The 20,525-nt window shown below is 44.1% G+C and overlaps 2 protein-coding genes and 1 long non-coding RNA gene across 6 annotated transcripts in view; 2 read left to right on the forward strand and 1 right to left on the reverse strand.

The window, feature by feature from the left end:
• LOC121091031 (cell migration inducing hyaluronidase 1) overlaps nt 1-3,968 on the forward strand; it is a 114,782-nt gene extending 110,814 nt beyond the window's left edge. For all 4 annotated transcript variants that reach the window (XM_040600177.1, XM_040600173.1, XM_040600175.1 and 1 more), the window contains one exon: nt 79-3,968. In XM_040600177.1, the coding sequence (XP_040456111.1) occupies nt 79-206 (128 nt within the window). In that variant the 3' untranslated portion in view covers nt 207-3,968. The remainder of the gene's footprint in view (nt 1-78) is intronic.
• Nucleotides 3,969-6,280: 2,312 nt separating this feature from the next.
• On the forward strand, nt 6,281-11,941 carry LOC121091034. Its single transcript, XR_005828804.1, has 3 exons — nt 6,281-7,496; nt 9,181-9,375; nt 9,684-11,941. It is a non-coding gene; the product is annotated as an uncharacterized LOC121091034 (long non-coding RNA).
• Nucleotides 11,942-14,200: 2,259 nt separating this feature from the next.
• Nucleotides 14,201-20,525, reverse strand: MESD (mesoderm development LRP chaperone). The gene is made up of 3 exons (XM_040600179.1): nt 20,325-20,525; nt 15,350-15,582; nt 14,201-14,620 (listed from the first exon to the last, which is right to left on the reverse strand). Exons 1-3 carry the CDS (start codon nt 20,487-20,489, stop codon nt 14,356-14,358), a joined length of 663 nt encoding a protein of 220 aa, XP_040456113.1. The 5' UTR covers nt 20,490-20,525; the 3' UTR covers nt 14,201-14,355.

A 20,525-nucleotide genomic window follows, 5' to 3' on the forward strand; every position in this document is an offset into this window, starting at 1 on the left:
TGGGTGTAGCCACACACGTGGGTGGGTATCTGGTGCAGCCCTGACACACTCCTAATATATATCTGCTCTGGTTTGCAGAAAAAATGGCTTTTGTGGGCTTCAAAGGCAGCTTCCGCCCTGTCTGGGTGAAGCTGGTCACTAATGAGGACTCAGCTAAAATCTATCAAGCACTGCCGATTCCTGTGGTGAAGAAAATGAAATTATGAGGACACACTGCTTTGCCTCCTGGCTGCCAGCACTGCCCCCGTGGGACGGACTACTGACTGCTCACCGCAGGCGCCTCGCCAGCCTGCTCCAGAGGTGTAGCATTTTGTTGTTGTTGTTGCTGTTCACAAAGATATCTCACTGTAAGTAGCTAGAGTGGCCACATGTGACAGAAAAGCCTTCCTCTGTGATCAGTGTATGTTCTGTGATCACCAGCTCCTCACCGGCTGACTTGCCCACCGATGCCGTGTTGACCCTTGTGTCACTAAGCAAGGTTTGACCTGTTTGACGAGCTGCTGGTTTTATCAGCACCCCTGTGACAGGGCTGCCTCTCAAAAGGGGAGTTCTAGGGTTGAAGGCCATCGAGGACTATTGCTTTTATGAGCCTCTAAGTTGCCCAAACACCTTTTCTTTTTCTTTTTCTTTTTTTTTTTCCATAGTGTAATGAGCTGCTCGCTTAAACATGGAATGCCAATTCAAAGACCAGCTGAAAATCTGAGATAGAAAGAGGATATTTGAATGATTAGCTAGGTGCTGGGAAGTGTAACTGGACAATAAGAATTTATCCTAAAGCTTCCCACCGCTGGAGATATTTAAAAGACGTGTAGATGTGGCACTTATGCACATGGTTTAGTGGTGGACTTGGCAGTGTTAGGTTTAGGGTTGGACTTGGTAATCTTCAAGTTTTTTTCCAACCTAAATGATTCTGTGTTTCTCTGATGTTTGATGAAGCTCTTTGGGATCTGTGTTGTACACTCGAACTCATGGCACATAGTTGGGGAGGAGATGAGAGAAGGAGAGGCTAAAACGTGTCAGTGGAGACTGATGAAACCACATCTTTCTGCTTGCTGAGAAAACTGCGTTTCTCCTATGGATCAAGGGTTTTAACAGTGGTTGCTCAGATAAGAAGTCTTCCTTCAACAAGCAGCTGTAGGCCAGAAGGAAAACAATGCTGATTAGCACATATACAGCCTTTCCCATACAGTCCCACCACGCAATAACGTTCAGAGTCAGTCTGCAGGGTTTATGGTAGCCAGTCAAAGCCATCCTGTTCAAGGCTCCCAGTTTTTAACTGGGAATACGGGGGCTTACGTTATTCAGCCTCAAATAGGGTGAGCGGTCCTTGCCTTTCCAGGGAGGTCAGAGGGAATGGGATCAGACTGCTCTGCTGTGTGCTGCTTTCTGATCCTGTCCTCAGGCTTAAGGGCATGAGTGTCTTGGTCCTCCTGGAAGAGTTACGTGACGTCTGGATAGAAGGTGACACAGGTGATACCAGGTAGCTGAAGAATTATAGTGGAAATCCCCATACAAATACTTGGATGCCTTGTACCTCCTTTCCCCCATCTTCAAAGCAATATCTGGGTGATGAAGGCAGCTTAGCATCAACCAGGACTCCTACAGGGGCTTCTCTTGAAGCTGGGAAGTTAAACATTATTGTAAAACATTGTAAGCACTGCTAGTGCTCAGTAATATTTCTGCCTGTTGCTCAGAAATGCCGTGAAGGTGTCTCTGGAGGCTGTGGCTATGCTAAGGACACTAAGGGCAGGGGGAAGGGGTAAATGATAGGATGACGAGCTCTTCAAAGTACATAGAATGCAAATTTTGCCAATAATGTCTGCGTTTGTTTCCCCACTTTGTCTCTGCTTGTCCCCATTACTCCAGAAATTATTCTAGTTGCTGATGGTTACTTCATTTTACTTTCTTTTAATTAAAGTTCATGTCGTTAAGTTGCTTTTTTCTCAGAATATCCAAAGCTCTATCTTGTAGCTGGAACAAAAGGGCAAGGATTTTGTGTGTCATTCCAAAGGCTGGGCCAGTGTTGCAGTCTATAAGACTGGCTTAGATCAATTGCTCTCAAAGTCAAAGCAACCATGAGCAAAATTTACATAGTACTGTAGGTTACATTCCCCCCAAGCCTCTCCTGGGTTTTGAAACTGGAAATGTTCTTTTCAGTCTTGTTATATAGTTGTTTTGAACTTGCTGAATGTCCTGTGTATTGTATTTAAAAAAAAAAAAAAGAAAAAAAAAGAAAAAAAAAAGAGCCGAGCTTTCCCTCCCTCGCTTCTTAACAAGAGTCTGGCAATGAATGCTCTTAGGCATTTGTGCCATTTCCAGAATGAATGGGTAACACTCGTGAAAGGCAAGTGGGGTGGGTTGTTTTTACCCCCAGTGTCTTCTGATGGTTTGGGGATTTCAGAAACTATTCCTTGAAACAGTCAGTCTCACTTGTGGTTCAACCATGATTATCTAAACATCATTTATCTGGTGTTCTCTGATAGCCAAAACAGAGCCAGATCCCTGGAGTCGAGCAAATAGGCTAAAAAAAGAGTCTTGAGTACATTCTACTATTTCATTCTGTATTTCTTGAGTACATTTGTCTGGGTTACCTAAACCTCTTTGTCAGCCTGAGGCAAGCCTGCTGATACCATTGCACGTGTCAGTGGGGCGCACTTGCCTCCGAGAGGTGGACCAAAGCAGGAGTAGGTCTTTCATGAGCACTTAACCAACGGTGGGCAGGAAAGCTGGGCTCGGGATGTACCTGGTTTGGGATGTGGTTTTGCGTGACGCTGGGGCAGGGGCTGCCCGCTGCAGTGTGCTGCTCCAGTGGGACAGTGGGACACCAGCGCACTCCCTCCTCCTGGAAAAGCCTGGAAGGACCGTGCCGGCTGGGCCTGTCACCTGCACTGGTTTGTTCAGCTTCTATAGCGTGCTGCCTTTGTGCGAAAGCGTGGCTTCTGATTTTGCTATTTTGGGAATTCTCAGGGTGAAATCATAAGACTTGGCTCTAGGAAACGCTTTTTTCTTTCTTTCCTAAAACCTCTCATCTTATTAAGAGAAGAAGATGTTGAAGTAGGTTGTTCTATCATGCAAAGCTTGTCACATGGGGCTGGTTTTGGAGCGAGGGTCGGTCTCACGCTGTGAATTCCGAGTACGGGATCACTGCAGTCTGTAAGCCTGAGGGATAACAGAGCATCGCAGCAGCGTAACGGGACAGCCAAGCCTGTGAAATGCAAAGGGCTCCCACTGACCTTTATGGGATGGTCAGTGTGTTGCTCTGAAGGCAGAATGAAGCCTAGTACCATCACCAGTCAGCAATAGTTTTGTGCCATATGATCACTTTTTTATCTTTGACCATTCTAGAAATTCCTCATGCACATTTTGACTAGTGACTTACCTGACCGCTTGTTCTTTGTACATCCTGCACAGTCCCTGCACAAGCTGCAGTTACCCTCTTCGTAAGGTTTTATTACTGCAAATGTTTCCACGTTTGCCTATACAACTGCCATCGGTAGAGTGGGGGTTTTTGATTGCATTTTGTTTGTCTGTTTGTTTGTTTGGATGTTTGGATTTTTTTGCCTCTGTTCGAATGCTTGTTTTACCTGTCGCCGAAACAGCTGGTCCTTTTTCGGAGTTAGATGTTTGTACATTTTCTTATAGACTTTCCAATGAAAAAAAAAAAAAAGATATATTTTCTATTAATTTATTACAATGGCACTAAGACAACTAAATTGCAGACATATGAAGCATTTTTACTGGAGTTTAGCGTTGTCGGGGTTGTTAAGGAGATTGGCGATATGTCTTTTCAGATAATCTGCTTTGCACTTGAAAGCTCTCTGTGTCCGCAGACCGTGGTAATGCATCGACTGGTTTATGATGACAAGAGCTCTTGGGACATTGGTCCCAACAGATTGTGGCTTACAACTGAGATAACATGTAGTTGTTTGGAGTACACAATGTTTATCGAAATAAATATTCAATGCAAATTTCTTATTTTATTTTTTTTGTCTCTTGTCTCTTCAGTGTCTGTAGCAATGAGCTGGCATTTGCTGGGGACACACATGAGCCTTAGTACAGCATCTGAGAGAAAGGTACATGGCTCCCTACTTCAAAAGGCAGAGACCAAGGGGCCAAACCACCCCTGTGTGCGTTCGCTGGCCAGTCTGGGCAAACCACAGTACATTTCCCTGCCTGCCCAGTCACCCTTGCAGGCTGTGAGGCAGGGAGATGGGAAGGGAAGGAGATGGGAGCGGGAAAGGGGGTGTCACAGTGGGCAGACGCAAGCAAGGGCTGTATTTGGGGCAGCCAAAGGTGGGGGACTATTAGCAGATTAAACCAAAAATCTTGTTCCCTTGCTCACAAAACTTTTTCTTCATTGAATAGGGTGAACACGGAGTAAAAATACATATGGAAATAATATATAAAACATATAAAGTTTTTGTAGTGGGCGACTATTACAGCTTGTAAGAATCTCACTGTCAGGTCAAGTACAACTTAGACTGTAAATTTTCCACCATGGGACAGTGCCAGCTGGGCAGACTCCACTGTAAAACTTTTTGGAGGCTCCAAAACTGGAATGGGATTTTTTGGTGGCAGCACTCAACGTTTCCAGCATCCAAGCACATATTTTTGAATCAAGTATCAAAATAGTAGTTAGCACGTTAGAGAACTACCACCTAATGGCTCCAGGCCAGGAAACTAGAAATGCACCCTGCCTACTCGTGTTGGATTGAAGTTACTGACATGTGGGCTTTTGCAGATCAACCGCATGGGGAAAAGGAAGAAAAAAGCTGAAAGTCATGGCAGAAATCTCACGTCACAACACCAGCGTCAGGGAAAAATGAAGCATCTATTTAATAGAGCAATAAGATCAAAACCTTCCCTGTTGAGAGCTGCAGAGGCTGTTGTGGGAGCAGGGGCAGAGCTAGGCTTTAGCCTCTGACCGCAGCAAATTGTTGGGGGGGTGGGGGGCACAGGGAGCCCCCAGGCACCTCCAGAAAGCCACGTGGCAGCCGGGAGCCTGCTCATGGGGCAGGAGCTGCGGAGACCCCCAGGGTGGGCAGCCAGGATTCATCGCACATGCTCTCGTATGCACAGCTCATACATGCACGTGCATACACAGACACATCTCTTACATACACGTGTACACACAGCTTTCATATGTGTGCACACAATCTTATGTGCACGCACACACACACAAATATATGTACATACCTTATAAAGACGCATACATTCTTCTGTATACACACGTACACATACATACACAGGCACATGTATGCACACCCATACACATATCTCATATGTATACACACACACACCCCTTACACACACACCCTTACACACAGACTCCCATACATTATTACATTATTGATTTTTTGATGGAGTCAAAGGGAGGTGTGAAGAGGTGCCCCCACCTCGCCGTGCCGCAGCATGTGGGCAGCCGTTACCACTGCGTCGCTCTGCGTGTGTGTGTAAGGAGCAGGAGGGTGGATATATACATGCGTATGTCTGTACATGAGGTCTGTACACATGTATATTGTGTGTGGTCTGTGTAAGGGGAGTGCGTGCACTTTGTGTGTGTGCACGTGTATGTGCGTATATATGTGTGAATTTGTGTGTGGTTGGGGTGCCTGTGTGTGGATATTTACGTGAGTGTATTTGTGTGTGTCTGCGTGTATATTTGTGTGTCTATATGTGTGTGTCTCTGTGTAGGTGTCTCTCTATATATGTATATACAGCTGTTAGAACTAACTCAACGACAAACTCTGTATAACCTATATACAATTAACTACATTAGTTCTAAAATTACCACATAATTTTTAGTTATGTGTTTATATTTAAATATAGACCAGATAGATTCTATCCATGAATATATAAAATACACTGTACATTAACTACATTATCTTCTGTAGGAAAATATGATTAATTTGTTAGTAAATTAAATTGATTTGTTATTAAAAAGTTATATATATATATAAAATATATAAATAATTATATATTAAGAAGTTATATACATTTGTTATTAAAAAGATAGCATTTTAATATCTGTAATATAGATAATATATTACAAAGACAATGTAAATTATTAAATGGGTATACTATAACATAGCATAAGGGACTTCGAGGAAGATGGGGACAGGCTTTTTGGTAGGGCCTGTAGCGACAGGACGGGGGGAATGGTATTAAGCTGAAAAAAGGCAGCTTTAGGTTCGATATTAAGAGGAAATTCTTCACTGTGGGGGTGGCGAGGTGCTGGCCCAGGCTGCCCAGAGCAGCTGTGGATGCCCCAGCCCTGGCAGTGCCCAAGGCCAGGCTGGATGGGGCTGGGAGCAGCCTGGGCTGGCGGGAGGGGTCCCTGCCCGTGGCGGGGGCTGGGAACCAGACGGGCTTTGGGGTCCCTCCGACCCCGCCCGCCCGCGGCCCCGCAGTGACCCGGCGCGGCGCGGCGCAGCGCTCGGAGCGCAGCAGCTGCCGTGGCCTGTCCGCGCCCGCCCCCTGGCGGCCGCCCGGCGCAGCGCCGCGGGCCCGCGGAGCTCCCGCACCTTTTACCGCAGCTCTCCGCGCAGCGGATGCCCGGCAAAACTGATTTCAAACGCGTGAGTTTGCGGGTTAACGGGCAAAATTCTAAAACTTAGTATTGCCCTTCTGGCTGCACCGCCTGCCTTTTAAAGGCGGGGGTGCAGTGAGAGCCGTCGGGAGGGGGTGTGTGGGTTTGGTGGGGTTTTTTTGTTTTTCTTTTCTTTTAGATGCTGCTTTGGACAATGGACACAAAAGGTATGGGCAGCAAATGAAGGAAAACCCAGCGGGTTTTTTGACTCTTACATACCTGCCGCCTTATGCCAGCAGGCCAGGACCAGTCCTGTTAGCCGCCCGCGGGCAGCAGCGGCTGAGCTGGCACGGATCCTGCCCACAGCTCCCAGGTGCAGCGATGCTCCCGCCGCTGCTGCACGGCGCTTCCATTCTCCCAGCTCCACGGGGCAATAAGGAACACTGCCTGTCCAGTTCCCCGAATGAAGTGCTCTGTACGCTGCCCTCGCAGGTCTTCGACCAGCCTGCCCATCACCCCCAGCAGCAGCTGAAACCACTGTGATGTGTCCAGGGCTTTTCAGCCCCAAAGGGCCATTTTGGCAGCTGGCTCAGAGGCTGTTTTGTCACACCACCTTCTTCCTGACCAAAGGATGCGGGAGGCATGTGTAGAAACCACCACTGCAGCTACACCCTTCCTTCCTCTTGCATTGCTTCTTCACAAAACACCTTCGGCAGCTCCTCCCTGCGGTGATCCCTCAGCCATGGAGCTGGATGCAGCCTGTACACCCACTGTATGGCCCCCAAAACAAAACCCAAGGGACAGCTCCATCACTTTGCAAATAGAATAATTTGCAATTTCTGCGTTTGCATCTCAGCTGGAATATCTCAGCCGTCGGGAGCAGTACCAGGACACGGTGAGGGGCTTGTGGTGAGGAAGCAGTGACAGGACGCAATGGGAAATTGTGCCAGAGAAAGCCCCTCACAAAGTAAGTATCTCTTCTCCTTTGGCAAAGTGTGTAATGGGAGATCACGATGAAATTCCCAGCACAACTGTAACCTCATCTTCTATTGTGTTAGTGTTGAATGAGTAGTACGGGATAATGTTTCTTAAAGCACAGATGTCTCACCTAAAGCCCCAGGGTCTGTCAGTTGATAGCAACACCTCAGGAAATTAATGCAGCTGATCTGACTTTTTTTCCTGCTTTCCTGTAGTCTGTCTCCAGTATTCAGCTGCATCATTTGGGGATCTCCTGAGCACAGCGTCCCCTGTTACAAATCTAAAGTTGATTTTCCCATCCCAGAAAGTGAGGCTGTCCTGGCTTATCACTGCTGACAGAAATAATAACGTGGCTGAAATATATTTCAGGCCTTCCTGGGGTTATTTCAGAATTGAGTAATATGGCTTAAATGGTGATGTTATGTGGGGACAGGGGTTGGGTAGGAGCAATGATAAGATGGAAAGTGACCTTTCCCTGGTAAGTTTACACAGCTCATTAGATCACAACAAAATACCTGGCTCCCACATTTAAATGAAAGAAAAGTTAAGTTTTTTCAAAAATCTTCTGTCAAAATCAGCTGTTAAGTGCCCAAACACCTGCCTATGCTTCCATGAGGGTCCCTGGCAACTCCATCCTCGTATAATTGCAGTTACCTAAAGTTCACACAGTTATTAGCATGTTTTACAGCTCAGAAGGACAACAGCTGACTATCAAGGTTGAGAAGTTGTAGGGTATGGCTGTGGATACAATTGGCAGGATGAATAAAAGTATGAAGTACGCACTATTTTGGATAGTCGTGAGATTTCATTTTAGATGGGAGTATAAAAACTCAACTTATTTTTTTGCAAAAGAAGTTGAATGAAATAAAACTGCACTGAGGACAAGTTAAAAAAAAAACAACAAAACAACCAAAACACACAGGATGGCTTGCAACCACGGGTCTGGGAAATAACGAGCAATGATCACATGAATACACATATTACACCTTTATCTTATTTATTTGTTTATTGACTCAGCAATTGCTCAACCATGATTTTTTTTCCCAGTACAACCTTGCAATACAATTATTCATGTATATCCCAGCCCTCCTCGTTACAAAGAAGCCTTTAACAGAAGTTACAGCAAGATGCAGGTTACTTCATGGTGCTGCTCAATCAACAGCTACTGCTCATTGCTGATGACCTTGCACCTTGCAGGCACCTCGCTGCTCACCGCTTTCCAAAGCACACGGAGGCCTGCCAATGTGTAACATTGCCATCAATGAGAGCACCTGAACTGATTTAAATATTAATGATTTCATGAGTGCTCAGTGCTCTGCTCGGTGGCTTCCACAGAATTAGCAGGGACATCACCAACACAGAAGTCCAGCCTATTTTCAGACACTACTGAAAATTATCTCTAAAAGCAGATGCAATAAGCAGTAAAGCTGAGCCCACGGGTTGTTGGTTTTTTGGAGTACCATTAAATTACAACAGGGGAAAAAAAGGTTTTGGTTGTAAGTGTCATGGACTTAGAGCATTCTAGTTAGCATTCTGTAAAAAAAATAGGGTCTCTCCTGTCTAACTGCAACAGAGCAGAGGCACAATAGTTCTGGAATAAGAAAAAAAAAGTTTCTGTTTCAGAGAAGTGTCAAAAAGTAACACGTTCTTTTCCCATTTTATTCCGTGTTCAGGCCAAGGACGTTGCCAATAGGATTATTATGACAGCCTCGGCAGGCACTGAGCCACCTGAACAGCAGAAACCCCGACAGAGCCACCTCCGTGCTGCGGTTTGGGAGCCAGGGCATCTGCAGGCATCCTAACGGGATGAATTACAGCACTTCACAAGATGGGAGGACTCTGCCGTCACGCAGTGAGAGGTGCAAGAGGTCAGTGGGCGAGCGGGAGGGCCTCTGGCACGAGGACACCCTCTTCTTAGCAGAAGCTGCAGAGCAAAACCCTGTGCTGCAGGAACACCTATTTGCTGCCCATTGCTAGTAAAACTGGGAAGAGGCTGAAGTTCCTTTATCTGCCCCATTTCTACCTCTCAAAATACCAATAATGATTAAATATATATATATATCTCCCCAAGTTCTTGAAAAATCCTTTATTACAATTATTACTGCTAATTTAAATAATGGTTAATGTTACAATTATTACTGTTAATTTAATAATGGTTAACAGATCTGTTTTTCAGATTACAGAAACCCATCGATACGCTGTCACCGATAACTTCACCCAGCTGACACCAGGACTGACGGTGACCATACTGGCCCATTAAACAGCATCACACAGGACAGAAACAGCATTTACCAGCTGCCCCTGGATGCAGGCTGGTGTGCCATCGAGCGCTTAGTTATACTGAATTACAGTGACTTTTAAAATACTAATCAGAAACGACACTGCGCAGCCCTCTTCTGCTCGAGGTGGGAGGTGTGACCAGCCCCCTCGCACTACCTGCTGCTTCTGCTGGAGGAGAAAAAGCACCACCACCAAAAAATCCAGGTGGAGTGTTTTTCCTTCGTGAATCCAAGCAGCTCTAACCTTCCTGGCAATTCACCTATATTAGGTGGGGTTTGTCCCCATTAAAATGGCACAGTATGAAAGATGGAAAACAGCAACAGGCAAAAATAGTTCATTTTATCCCAAAATAAGAATGATAAAGGTGTATCAACAGACCTAGTAGGATGGCAACCTTAAGAATGAGCAACATGAAAGTACCAATGAAACAGGCATTTGTGAATAGAGGCATCCCTGTTATTCAGGCACTGGCTCATTCAATTTCTATAAACATCCAGTGCAGTTAAAAAAAAAAAACCAACAACCAAAAACCCCAACCAACTGGAAAAGACAAACACTGTTACTCCTTGAATAGAAAAGGAAATGAGGCACAGATAAAGACTGGAAATAATTTCCAAGCCTTACTATAAACCCCAGAAGAACAGTGGCCAAGTACCGGACAGAAGTAGGCTGTTCTGTATCTTAACAAAACGGTATTGTAATTGACCATTTCCTTTTCACGAGAAAATTGCAAAGAGTTTGGAAACAGTGACAGGCATGTGGAGGCTTTCTGAAGTCAAGACTAACCTGACCGTTCACAGAAGAGAAATGCTTTCCCCCGTCAAGGGAAGGTTAGCAATCCTCTTGTAGTTTGTGGGTCTTAACAGACTTAAAGGACAGAATTTTAACAATGGGTACCTCACCTAGGAATGAGGGCAGCAACAAAGCTAAAGACAACTAAGAGAAGTTGCAAAAGGGACCCGTGACCTTCCCTGCTGGCACTGGTGTGCACAAAGAGGAAGGCTGGGCCACAGACGGTACGACAGGTAGTAGGCACAGGATTACAGGAAACATCACTGCACCACCACAGATCAACCTTAGCAACGTCATAATGACGGCACCTGCAATTCTCATCTTTTTAAAATGCATATGGGCATTGCTCAGATCTCCTAATTAGTAAGCTTTAGTAGCGTGATGATGTTTTGTTATAAATTCAACTGCCAGAATTCATTCACTTACTGCACATAGTACTTCTATCGGGTCTTCTGGGCCTTGGTCCTAGCAATTTAAATGCCAAATTTTCTACCTGCTTGATGAAATTAAGCCCTCAAGAAAAGGAGATGCACTTGTCCTCTTCTGGGTAGGAATTTAAAATTTATTAATTTTTAATTTTCAGTAAAACAGGTAAGGCATGCAGTATACATTAGGATTATCTTTAAAAGAAAACCAAACCAAACCCAAGATATTTGTTCCAGTATTTTATTACATAAAAAGTTGATTGTCCACTGGAAATTTTTCACAAAGTGCAACCACATCTCGTGTAGTATCATTAACAAACTTTTTTTCTGAGGACAGCTGGTTAACTTAGAAACTTGAATTATGGCACTAGAACAGAGAAACCACTAAGCTGAGCAGAGACAGGCAACAGCCATTCAGCTGCCATGAAAGCAGATGGTTTTCCACGTACCTCTGTACAGCACTGAATAAAAAAAGAATATAGTAAGAGCAATAATTACCACCTTACTTGTTGAAATTAGTTTTAAAGGTGGTAACTAAATGTTGTGTATATAGAACCAAAAATCTGTTATTGGAAGTCTGATGAGACTCGAACATGCAATCCAGCATCTGCTGGGGCACTTAGAGAACACTAATATCCTTAAGGAACTGTTTGAATATATTTATTTTTATATATGCATGTCTGTATGTGATACTGTGTTCAGGCCTCTTGAATGATTACCAAATAACATCTGCTTATGTTACACTGTACCAGGACGAGTGCTAGGGTCTGAAAGACCTACTAGTTTGAAAAAGGAACATTGGTTCTTTTGGAGTAGAGTTATGAATTGCAAAACCTGAGAACGGCTGGTGAAGAAGTTCCATCTTCAGGAAAGACTGCCACATTATACTTACTAGCAGATTTAATTATTTGTTGAGCATAAAGGATGAAAGAGGGAGGAAAAAAAAAACCCAGAAGACAAAGAAAGCTACTTGAAGGCTTTAGGTCAAAAAGCAATCATCATGTCATTACTCCTATTAAAAACCTAAAAAAAACCCCAAACACTAACTAAGCTAGATGGCACAAAACATCCCTGCACTTGGAATAGGCGACTTAATGACTCAAAACAACCAAACAAAACAGCCTGGACAACCAGCTGGCTGAATTTCAGCAAAGCTGCCCCCCTCTTTCTAACTGTTAAGGGAAAAAGATAGCTATAGCGTAGTACTGTTTCTCCTCTTTGGCTGATTTTCTTTTGGATTATCTGTATACTGTTTCACATTGCTTATTGATTTAGCTCAGGAAGAACACAACTTGATCGAAAAAGAAATCATATTTATGTTTCACAATGTCAGGAAAATTACAGAAACTGCATTTCCACACATTTCTGATCATAATCTGAATTGTCATCTCCATACCATAGATTTAAGTTGTAAAAAAACCTGAATGAACCTCATTACTATTTTGTAATAAAAGTTTTGTCTGACCTCTGTTTGTCTCTTGAGATGAGAAGCAATATTTTTTAAAAAAAGGGAAGTGCAAACCTAGAACATTTGACAAAATGGTAAATTTAATTACAAACAAGAAAGGGACTGCATATCTCTTCTCAATGCAATGCAATATCCAAATGTTTACAGACTCTTCTCAACTCTGCTACACATTTAGATTAATAGTAGAATGTAAAAGTAATACAGTTAAACCTGAAGAAACACATGATTTTCATTCTTCCACTCAAACAGGCACAGACCTGTTTAATGAAGTGTGGCTGAAAAGATTTCTTTAATCCTAAATTCACACAAATACAATTAAATAAACCCAGTCACCTGACACCTTCATCAACATCATTTAGTCCTTATGTACAGCAACCAAAGATGAGTTTGTCTCCCAAATACCTAACTAAATGTGTAATTACTTTAAAGGTTTTACTACTCTGTGAAACAGTAATGTTCTAAAATAAAAGATGTCGCTAACAAGTACTCTGTAAGTCACAATTTCCCACTTTTGATACTGAAGTATTCCACAAGATCAACCATTATGGTTCAATTAGGACCTGCTATCCAAAACACTTGGATTTTAGCACCTTAAATAAAGAGTCAAAGTAACATCTTAGTAGTATCAAATGAAGACAGTTAATACCGTGCTCATCCTCTGCAAAATGATGTGGACCATACATACTGGGTGCATTTAGTCCCTAACAGACAGTAAGGCAGAAAGGAAACAATTCTAAGCAATGCATTTGACTGAATACAACCTAAATAATAATAAAACCTTCCCAATTACACAAACTCTTTCAAGGAGAAATCATATTTTCTCCCATACATCAAACTTCATAGTATTTAAAGCAAATGATCAACCGTATCAGCCAGGAATCTGTACCCATGAAAAGAAGAAAATCCGGTTATTAAACACTAGTAAGTGATAGGTCTAATTGAAAGTTTAACTCTGTACTGTAACTAGTACTTCTTCAAAGATTTAAACAAACTCTTAAACCAGTAAAACAAATTAATTTCAGGGTTAAAGCTATTTCTTCTAGCTCACTGTGTAGATAATGGGGCATACATAACATCTGGTTCCACAGGCACAGTTCTTTGGCAGCGGTAGCAACCTGAATGCCATAATTCTGACTTTTCCTTTCACACCAACACTGCTTGTATGGGTGCTGTAGCTCCACAAACATCCCAGCATCACTTGTGATGGATGCGGAATCTCCTTCCTGCGCTGACCTGGACCGCATTAGCTGAGTACCTGCCTAGCTTCTGTCAAGCTTCTAACCACTCCTGTGCATTTCTTGGGACAAACAGAACAGGTTTTGTTCATTGTGGACACTGGCAGTCTAACCAGACATGCCCTAAACCCTGTAATTGCAGGCATCTTTGGCCACCGTAATGCTACTCTTTGCGATTTTAGGCAGTTTTGCCAACTGACTCTACCAAACTGGCTTCCGAGAGAATCTTCCAGCGCTGTACTCTGCTATTTAACAGCAGCTATGAATCAATGACCAACCTGCACACCCAAGATGGACGCAGCTACTACAGATGAACATCAGCATATTCTGAGACTGTATTTCTTCTTTTCCACTTAAAATTGTTTGTGATGTTAGACACACAGATTTGTATGTTAATTTTAAACAACAACAAAAGCATAAAAAGTTACAAACTAAAGTAGTCAATTGCTGGCATTAAACATTACCCTTCCTGTAACTAAACAAATGGCCAACATTAATAAGTAAACTGGTGAATTTCAACATAAAAGTCTTTCAACCTCAGTAATCTCTGCATCCTTCCTTCCACTCCAATAAACCCAGGAATTGTACAGAAATTTAGTTTCCCTTCAAGCAGCAGCAGAGCAGTATCCAGTCTGGTTAACACGTCCATCATAGATCCTCTCTCTGTTTGGTTGCTCGGTTGTCCTCTTTGATGCCATTAGATTTCTTGTCCGCATCTTTTTTCTTCTTTGCTTTTTCAGGTTTTGTTTTGTTTTTCCCTTTCTCATTTTCTTCTGCTCCTTTTCCAGGATAAACCTGACCTTCCAGAGTAACATCTGCACACCTTTCTTGATTTATCAGAAAGTCTTTGATCTCCCAGGCGTAACCGCCATCGCGTAGCATAAAGATGGCACGATTTGAGCCAACAATAAACCTAGAGGAAAGATACATTTTTTCAGTTAGCTCTGCACCTTCTAAGCACTACCAAGTTTCGCTTAATTCAGAGCATCTCCATGACAGATGCATACATTTAAAAGCAAGAAGCTAGCCTTCTTGCCTGGGGATGGGGACAAGAGAACAATCTTCTAGCACAGATAAGAATAAAACATACCAAGTTTGCAAATTACAAAGAAGGAGTAAGAATACAAAGAAAACTTAAGAACTAATTTGACACTATGTAAAACCCACTAAAGGGCATTAAATATGCTTTATACACTTAACTGCAACCCTTCACAGCCTCAATACAAGAGTGCAACATTCACGTTTCAAAACCATCCTTCCTCACAGACAAAAAACAAATCTTTTAGCCAGAGGAACAAAAAGCCTTTTGTGGTGACAAGTCTTCTAAGTGTGATGCTTTCCATCAAGCACATAAAGGCAAACAACTGCAGCTAAAACCGATAAATAGCTGGCATGTGATGAGAGAAAAAGAAACTAGGCTATACAAGCATCACGTGTAAGTGTTAAAAAGATTTGTGCACCACACCAGAATTTTTGTAGCTTGACTTAAATCAAACTGGCAAATAAACTGATACAGATTTGAAGAAATAGTGATGGACAACAGAGGTGGGGAAGGGCACAGGACAGTTTAAAAGATTTTCAGGAAGAAAGAAACAAGAGTTCTGTAAAAGCAAGAACTTTATCCTTTCACACAACACTTTACCTTTGCACATCATAGTTTGCATTGAAGAGACTGCCCTGCCACAAGCTAGTAATTTCTTCTGTCTCCTTTTCTGTGGGATTTCCCGACACAGTGACAAACATCATCAAAGTCTTCCCCTTTTTTGTCAGCTTCAGGATACTTTCAGGCTTGCCCGGATCAATTTTTGAGAAATCTATTGGTGCTGGAGGCCTCTTGTGTTCAGGAAGATCTCCCTCTTCAATGTCATCATCTTTCTGTTTTGAAACAGAAAAGGATGCTTTAAATTCAACTGTTCCACAAAGATGCACTTTTTGGGGAATTTCCCATTGTTTGGGATTGCCTTGATAAAGTATTTTTTAGTTAAATGATGGAGATTCTCAAACCAGAAGAAAGAGTGAGTTTTGTTTCAGGACACTTCACCAAGAATGTTCTTTCTATGCACAACCCTCACCTCAAAACAATGCACATTTTCATACTGACAGGTAGAATCTCATTTTACCATGTGCTGAGAAATATTTCAGCCTCAAGACTAATTCAATACACCTCTATCTAAACACTTTTTTTTTTTCCTTTACTGTTTCACAGGAATTTATTAAATATACAAGATGAACTGACAAAGTTGCACTAAAAAAGCCTCATACACACAAACTAAAAAGCATTCATCTACATATTGCTTTCAGAGGTCAAAACTCACTTCTGGGAATCACGTGATCACTTGAGAAATTCATTTTCCTTGTTTAAACAACAAACCACAAGAATTCAGAGCTTCAATGTTAATGCCACAGGAAAACTTTTATCAAAGGTTTCATGACATTTCTGATGCACAGATGCAGCTCACAGTCTGACAACATAATCACCAAGAGTAAGTCACTCTTGGAAAAAAGAAAAAAACTCTTCTTGACTCTGCTGAGGTTGACACGACATTTAAATATTCGGAAAGGCAGAATTCAAACTGCTGCCCCTTAAAACAGCTTGCAACAGAGAGGAGTGAACATAGTGACAACTTACATTGAGCCAGAACTTGATTTCTTAAACAGTATTTTTATCACAGAATGAAAAAGTAAAAAAGAACATAAAACCCAGGAAGTCTTACACGGGCATCCACACAAGGACTTGTAAATCAGCAGGAATTAAGGCAGATATTTTAGGTGGTTTTTTGACTTCAGGCATTTAGTGAAAAGATGCATTACTCCATCAGGAAGATGAACCACAGCAGTATATAAAGATACTTCCTTCAAAAGCCTCAAAGGTCAGAAGCTGATCTTGATTTTTAGATCTAAGTTCACATTACCTTCTCATCTCTGCACATACAACTCAACAAACTCAACATCATCCTCTTACAACATCCCACTACAGGGAGCATCCCATACTCTGTAATAGTTAAAGTTTCATATAAGTGATCTATGTTCTTTTCCTATCTCAATTACGTAGCATTTGTTGTCTTTCTGACAAAAAGTTTAAAATTTAGTTACCACAGAATAAAAGTTGTAGAAGCCTTAGATTTTACCCTTTCTTTCCTTATTAGTTATGTATCGCTTTCCATTTTGCAAGTCTGAAGCATGCTTTCAAGTAGCTCACATGCCTTTGAAAATTCCACATTAAGTGAATTGAGAGCAGAGAGAGCACATGGAAAGTCCCACTGTCCTCACTAAGTGGAACAAGACTTATCTCAGAGGAAGCAGGAAAATGCTCATATCAATAAAATGCAATGAAAATACAAAATTTTACGTAACTGAATGAAAAACATTTTTCAGAAGTAAAAGCAAATCAATCCTAATTTCAGACAAAACCAGCTCAATTTCAGTTTTGAAAGGAAAAGGCAGAAACGAATGTTTCCAAATACTCCTTTACGTAACAGAAATTGACTTTAGTGACAACACAATCTAGTAATGTATATTACCTATTTTCCCCTTAACTATCCAACTAAATGCTCATAAAGCTGTTATTACAGTTTAAATAGAAATACTACAAGCAGCAGTCAAAAGCTCCCTTACCGACACTTCTTTTCTCTATCCTGTACAAACTATCATGCAGTTTTCTATTTATAAAGCTACCTACAAAGTAAAAGGCTGGAAGAAAAGTGTAAGCTTTTGCTTTGAAATGTCTAGCAGATTAATTAAAATAAACAGTAACATGAGACTTCTGAGGGAAAGCATTACACAGACACAGTAATAACTATATATTACTTCTCTTCCTCCTCCCCCCTGCTCCCATTCTCATGCATTTCTCATCAATGCCCTCGATATTTTTTTTTTTTAATATTAGCAATATAGGACACTTAATTCCTTAGTCTATTCAACAATCAACTCAGAGTCAAGCCTAAGAAACCCTGAGCTTATAACAATAATGAACTATTTAAAGAATATGACATTTCAGCAACAGAAAGACCTCCAGACCAGATTCTCAGTTCTGTTTCCAGCTCCTCTGGACTCAAGATTGCTGGCAAGTCCCTTTCCATGCAGGAAATCCCTAGGTGGCTTCCTTCAAGCTCCAGCTGTGCAGCTGAGCTGCTGAAGCAACCTCCATCTCTTTTTCCCGTTCCCCAGGCTCACTTCCCACTAGATCAGTCTCCCATTTCACTGGGCAGGCATGCACATGGTTGCACCAGCACAGTGCAAGGGGCAGCACAAGAGCGTGAACAGAGAAGTGGCCGCTCGTTCCAGGAAGGCTGCTGGAGCCACAGCCTCAGCCCCTCGAGGCTTCTGGCTGAACCCAAGGATGTCCCTTGGGTTCAGCCAGGATAGAATCATCTTCTTAGTAGTTGATACAGCACTGTGTTTTGGATTTAGTAGGAGAATTATGCTGATACCACACCGATGTTTCAGTTGTTGCTAAGCAGTGCCTGCTCAAGTCAAGAACTTTCCAGTTTCCCATGCTGTGCCAGCGAGGAGGTGCACAAGGAAGCTGGGAGGGAGCAGAGCCAGGACAGCTGATCCGAACTAGCCAAAGGGATATTCCGTGCCATAGAGCATCGTGCTCAGTGTGCAAACTGGGGGGAGCTGGCTGGGAGCGGCCGATCGCTGCTCGGGGACTGGCAGTGGGTGGTGAGCAACTGTATTGTGTCACTTGGGTTTTTTCCCCCCCTTGGGTTTTATTCCTCTCTCCCTCTCCTCTTCATTACAATTATTATTATTATTACTTTATTTCAATTATTAAACTGTTCTTGTATCAACCCATGGGGTTTACCTGTTTCTGATTCTCCTCCCCATCCCACTGGGGGCAGGGGAGTGAGCAAGCAAGTATATGCACGGTACCTAGCTGCTGGCTGGGGTTAAACCATGACTGGGTGTTACGGCCACCATCCTCCAATGCTATTAGGAGTCATCTCACTCAGCTGAAAGTAGCGATACTTGATTCTGTACAGATCTGTGCCCCGTGCCCCTGACTCCCAAGCGTAATTCCTGCTCTTCCCCAAATTCATAATGGCCCCTTTGTTTGCCATCCCACCCCATCAAGTCCACTCATGCCCTTTCTTCTCTATCCTCTAACTACCACCCCCTCAAGTCTTTCATGCTCTTTATATGTGTCCTGACTACCATCACGTGAAGTGGCATACAGCTGACCATCCCAAAAAGCAAACAACTGTTAATTGTTGAGCCCCTGCTTCAGTAACTTTATTCTCCTTGGGCTCTGGCTATAAGTGCATTTCCTCAGCGGCAACGCAATCCCAGCCGCAAGCGCCCCAGCTGCTCAGCCACATCTGCACACAACATGGCTACAGGCATTTGCGCAGCACATGGCAAACTGGATCAGAGACCTGCTCCAGCTAAAGAGGAAGAACCCTGACCAGCCTCCTGACTCTGCCTGCCACATGGCTGGAACAGAATACACAGCCAGAGAGTCACGACAGCATTAACTGGAGTCTCCTTTTTATCCAGGCACCTGATTTGCAAACTCAGAGATGCTAATCTTTTAAGATTTTTCCTACAACGCCAAATTTGGTTGAAGCTGGCCAATATTATCATTTAAGCCCTGATTTTTTAAGCAGCTGGGACTACCTGGTCCTCAGCTGATACCACTAACAGAAGGGTGAACTTGGAGCTTTTTACATAATTTTATTTGAAATTTTAACTCAATTTTCTAAGAGTCTCCCTTCCTAAAGGAAGGTACACAGCAACAGTCCATGGGATGAACAAGTCCCTAACTTGCCAACCAGGTCCAAGGCTGACATCCTTTGCACAGTTACTTTACCTACATGAAACATACAAAACCTACTCTCCACCTCGATTTACGGCTGTAAGTGGCATTACAGGAGACAAAAGTTTTCACTCTGTCATTCCTCCAGTTTTGGGGCAAGACATTCTGAGGAACTGCTGAGCACTCTGGCATTTACGAGAAGAGGATGGAAGCCAAAGTAACTCAAAGAACTGAACAGTTGCATGCCACCCAGGTGGAGAAGAGCGATGGAGAGCTGTGGAAATTACGGCAGCGGGTGTGAAGAGGGACGAGAAAGGGATGAAGTCAGAATCAGTTGTTACCACGAGGAGTGGCGAAGAAGAAACGCAAACCAAGAGCCCTCGGGGCCTACTCCGCAAACGTGGAGCGAGTGGCTCCCCTGCCACCCACACTCGGTCACGGGACGGGCACCCCTCGGCACCCCCAAACGGCCACGGAGCCGGAGCGGGCCGCCGGCACGGCGCGCCCGGGGCTCGGCGCGGCCTGAGGGCTGCCCCCCCCCCCCCCCCGCGCCCGCTCGGCCCCGCTCTGCAGCCTCCCCGCACAGGAGCGCGGAGCCCGGGCAGCAGGAATCCCGCAGCCGCACGGTGCGGGGCTCCCTCCCGCCCGCTCTGGGCCAGCGGCCCCGCTAGGCCCGCGGAAGGGCCACCGGGCCGCCGCTCCTCCCGCCTTCCACCGGCGGAGACGCCACGCAGAGCGGCCTCCACGGGCCGGCAGCGCAGCTCGCTGCCCCCCACTGCCCCACCGGCCGCAGCCGCCGGGCCCCTATGCGGGCTCCGGGAGGCGCAGCCCCGCCACGGCCCCCAGCCCCTCCCCGCACCTCCCACTGCTCCAGCAGCCGGGCCATGTCCGCGTCGTTGTAGTCCCGAATGTCCTTCTTCTTGGCCGGCCCCACCCGCCGCTTCCCCTCCGGCTCGCCGGCCGCGGCTGCCGCGCACAGCCACAGCGCCAGGCCCAGCAGGGCCCAGCCCGCGGCCGCCGCCATCTTCTCCCGGCCCTCGCCGCCGCGGGAAGGCGGCCC

This window comes from Falco naumanni, chromosome 7 (genome assembly GCF_017639655.2).
Source record: "Falco naumanni isolate bFalNau1 chromosome 7, bFalNau1.pat, whole genome shotgun sequence".
Taxonomy (NCBI): domain Eukaryota; kingdom Metazoa; phylum Chordata; class Aves; order Falconiformes; family Falconidae; genus Falco; species Falco naumanni.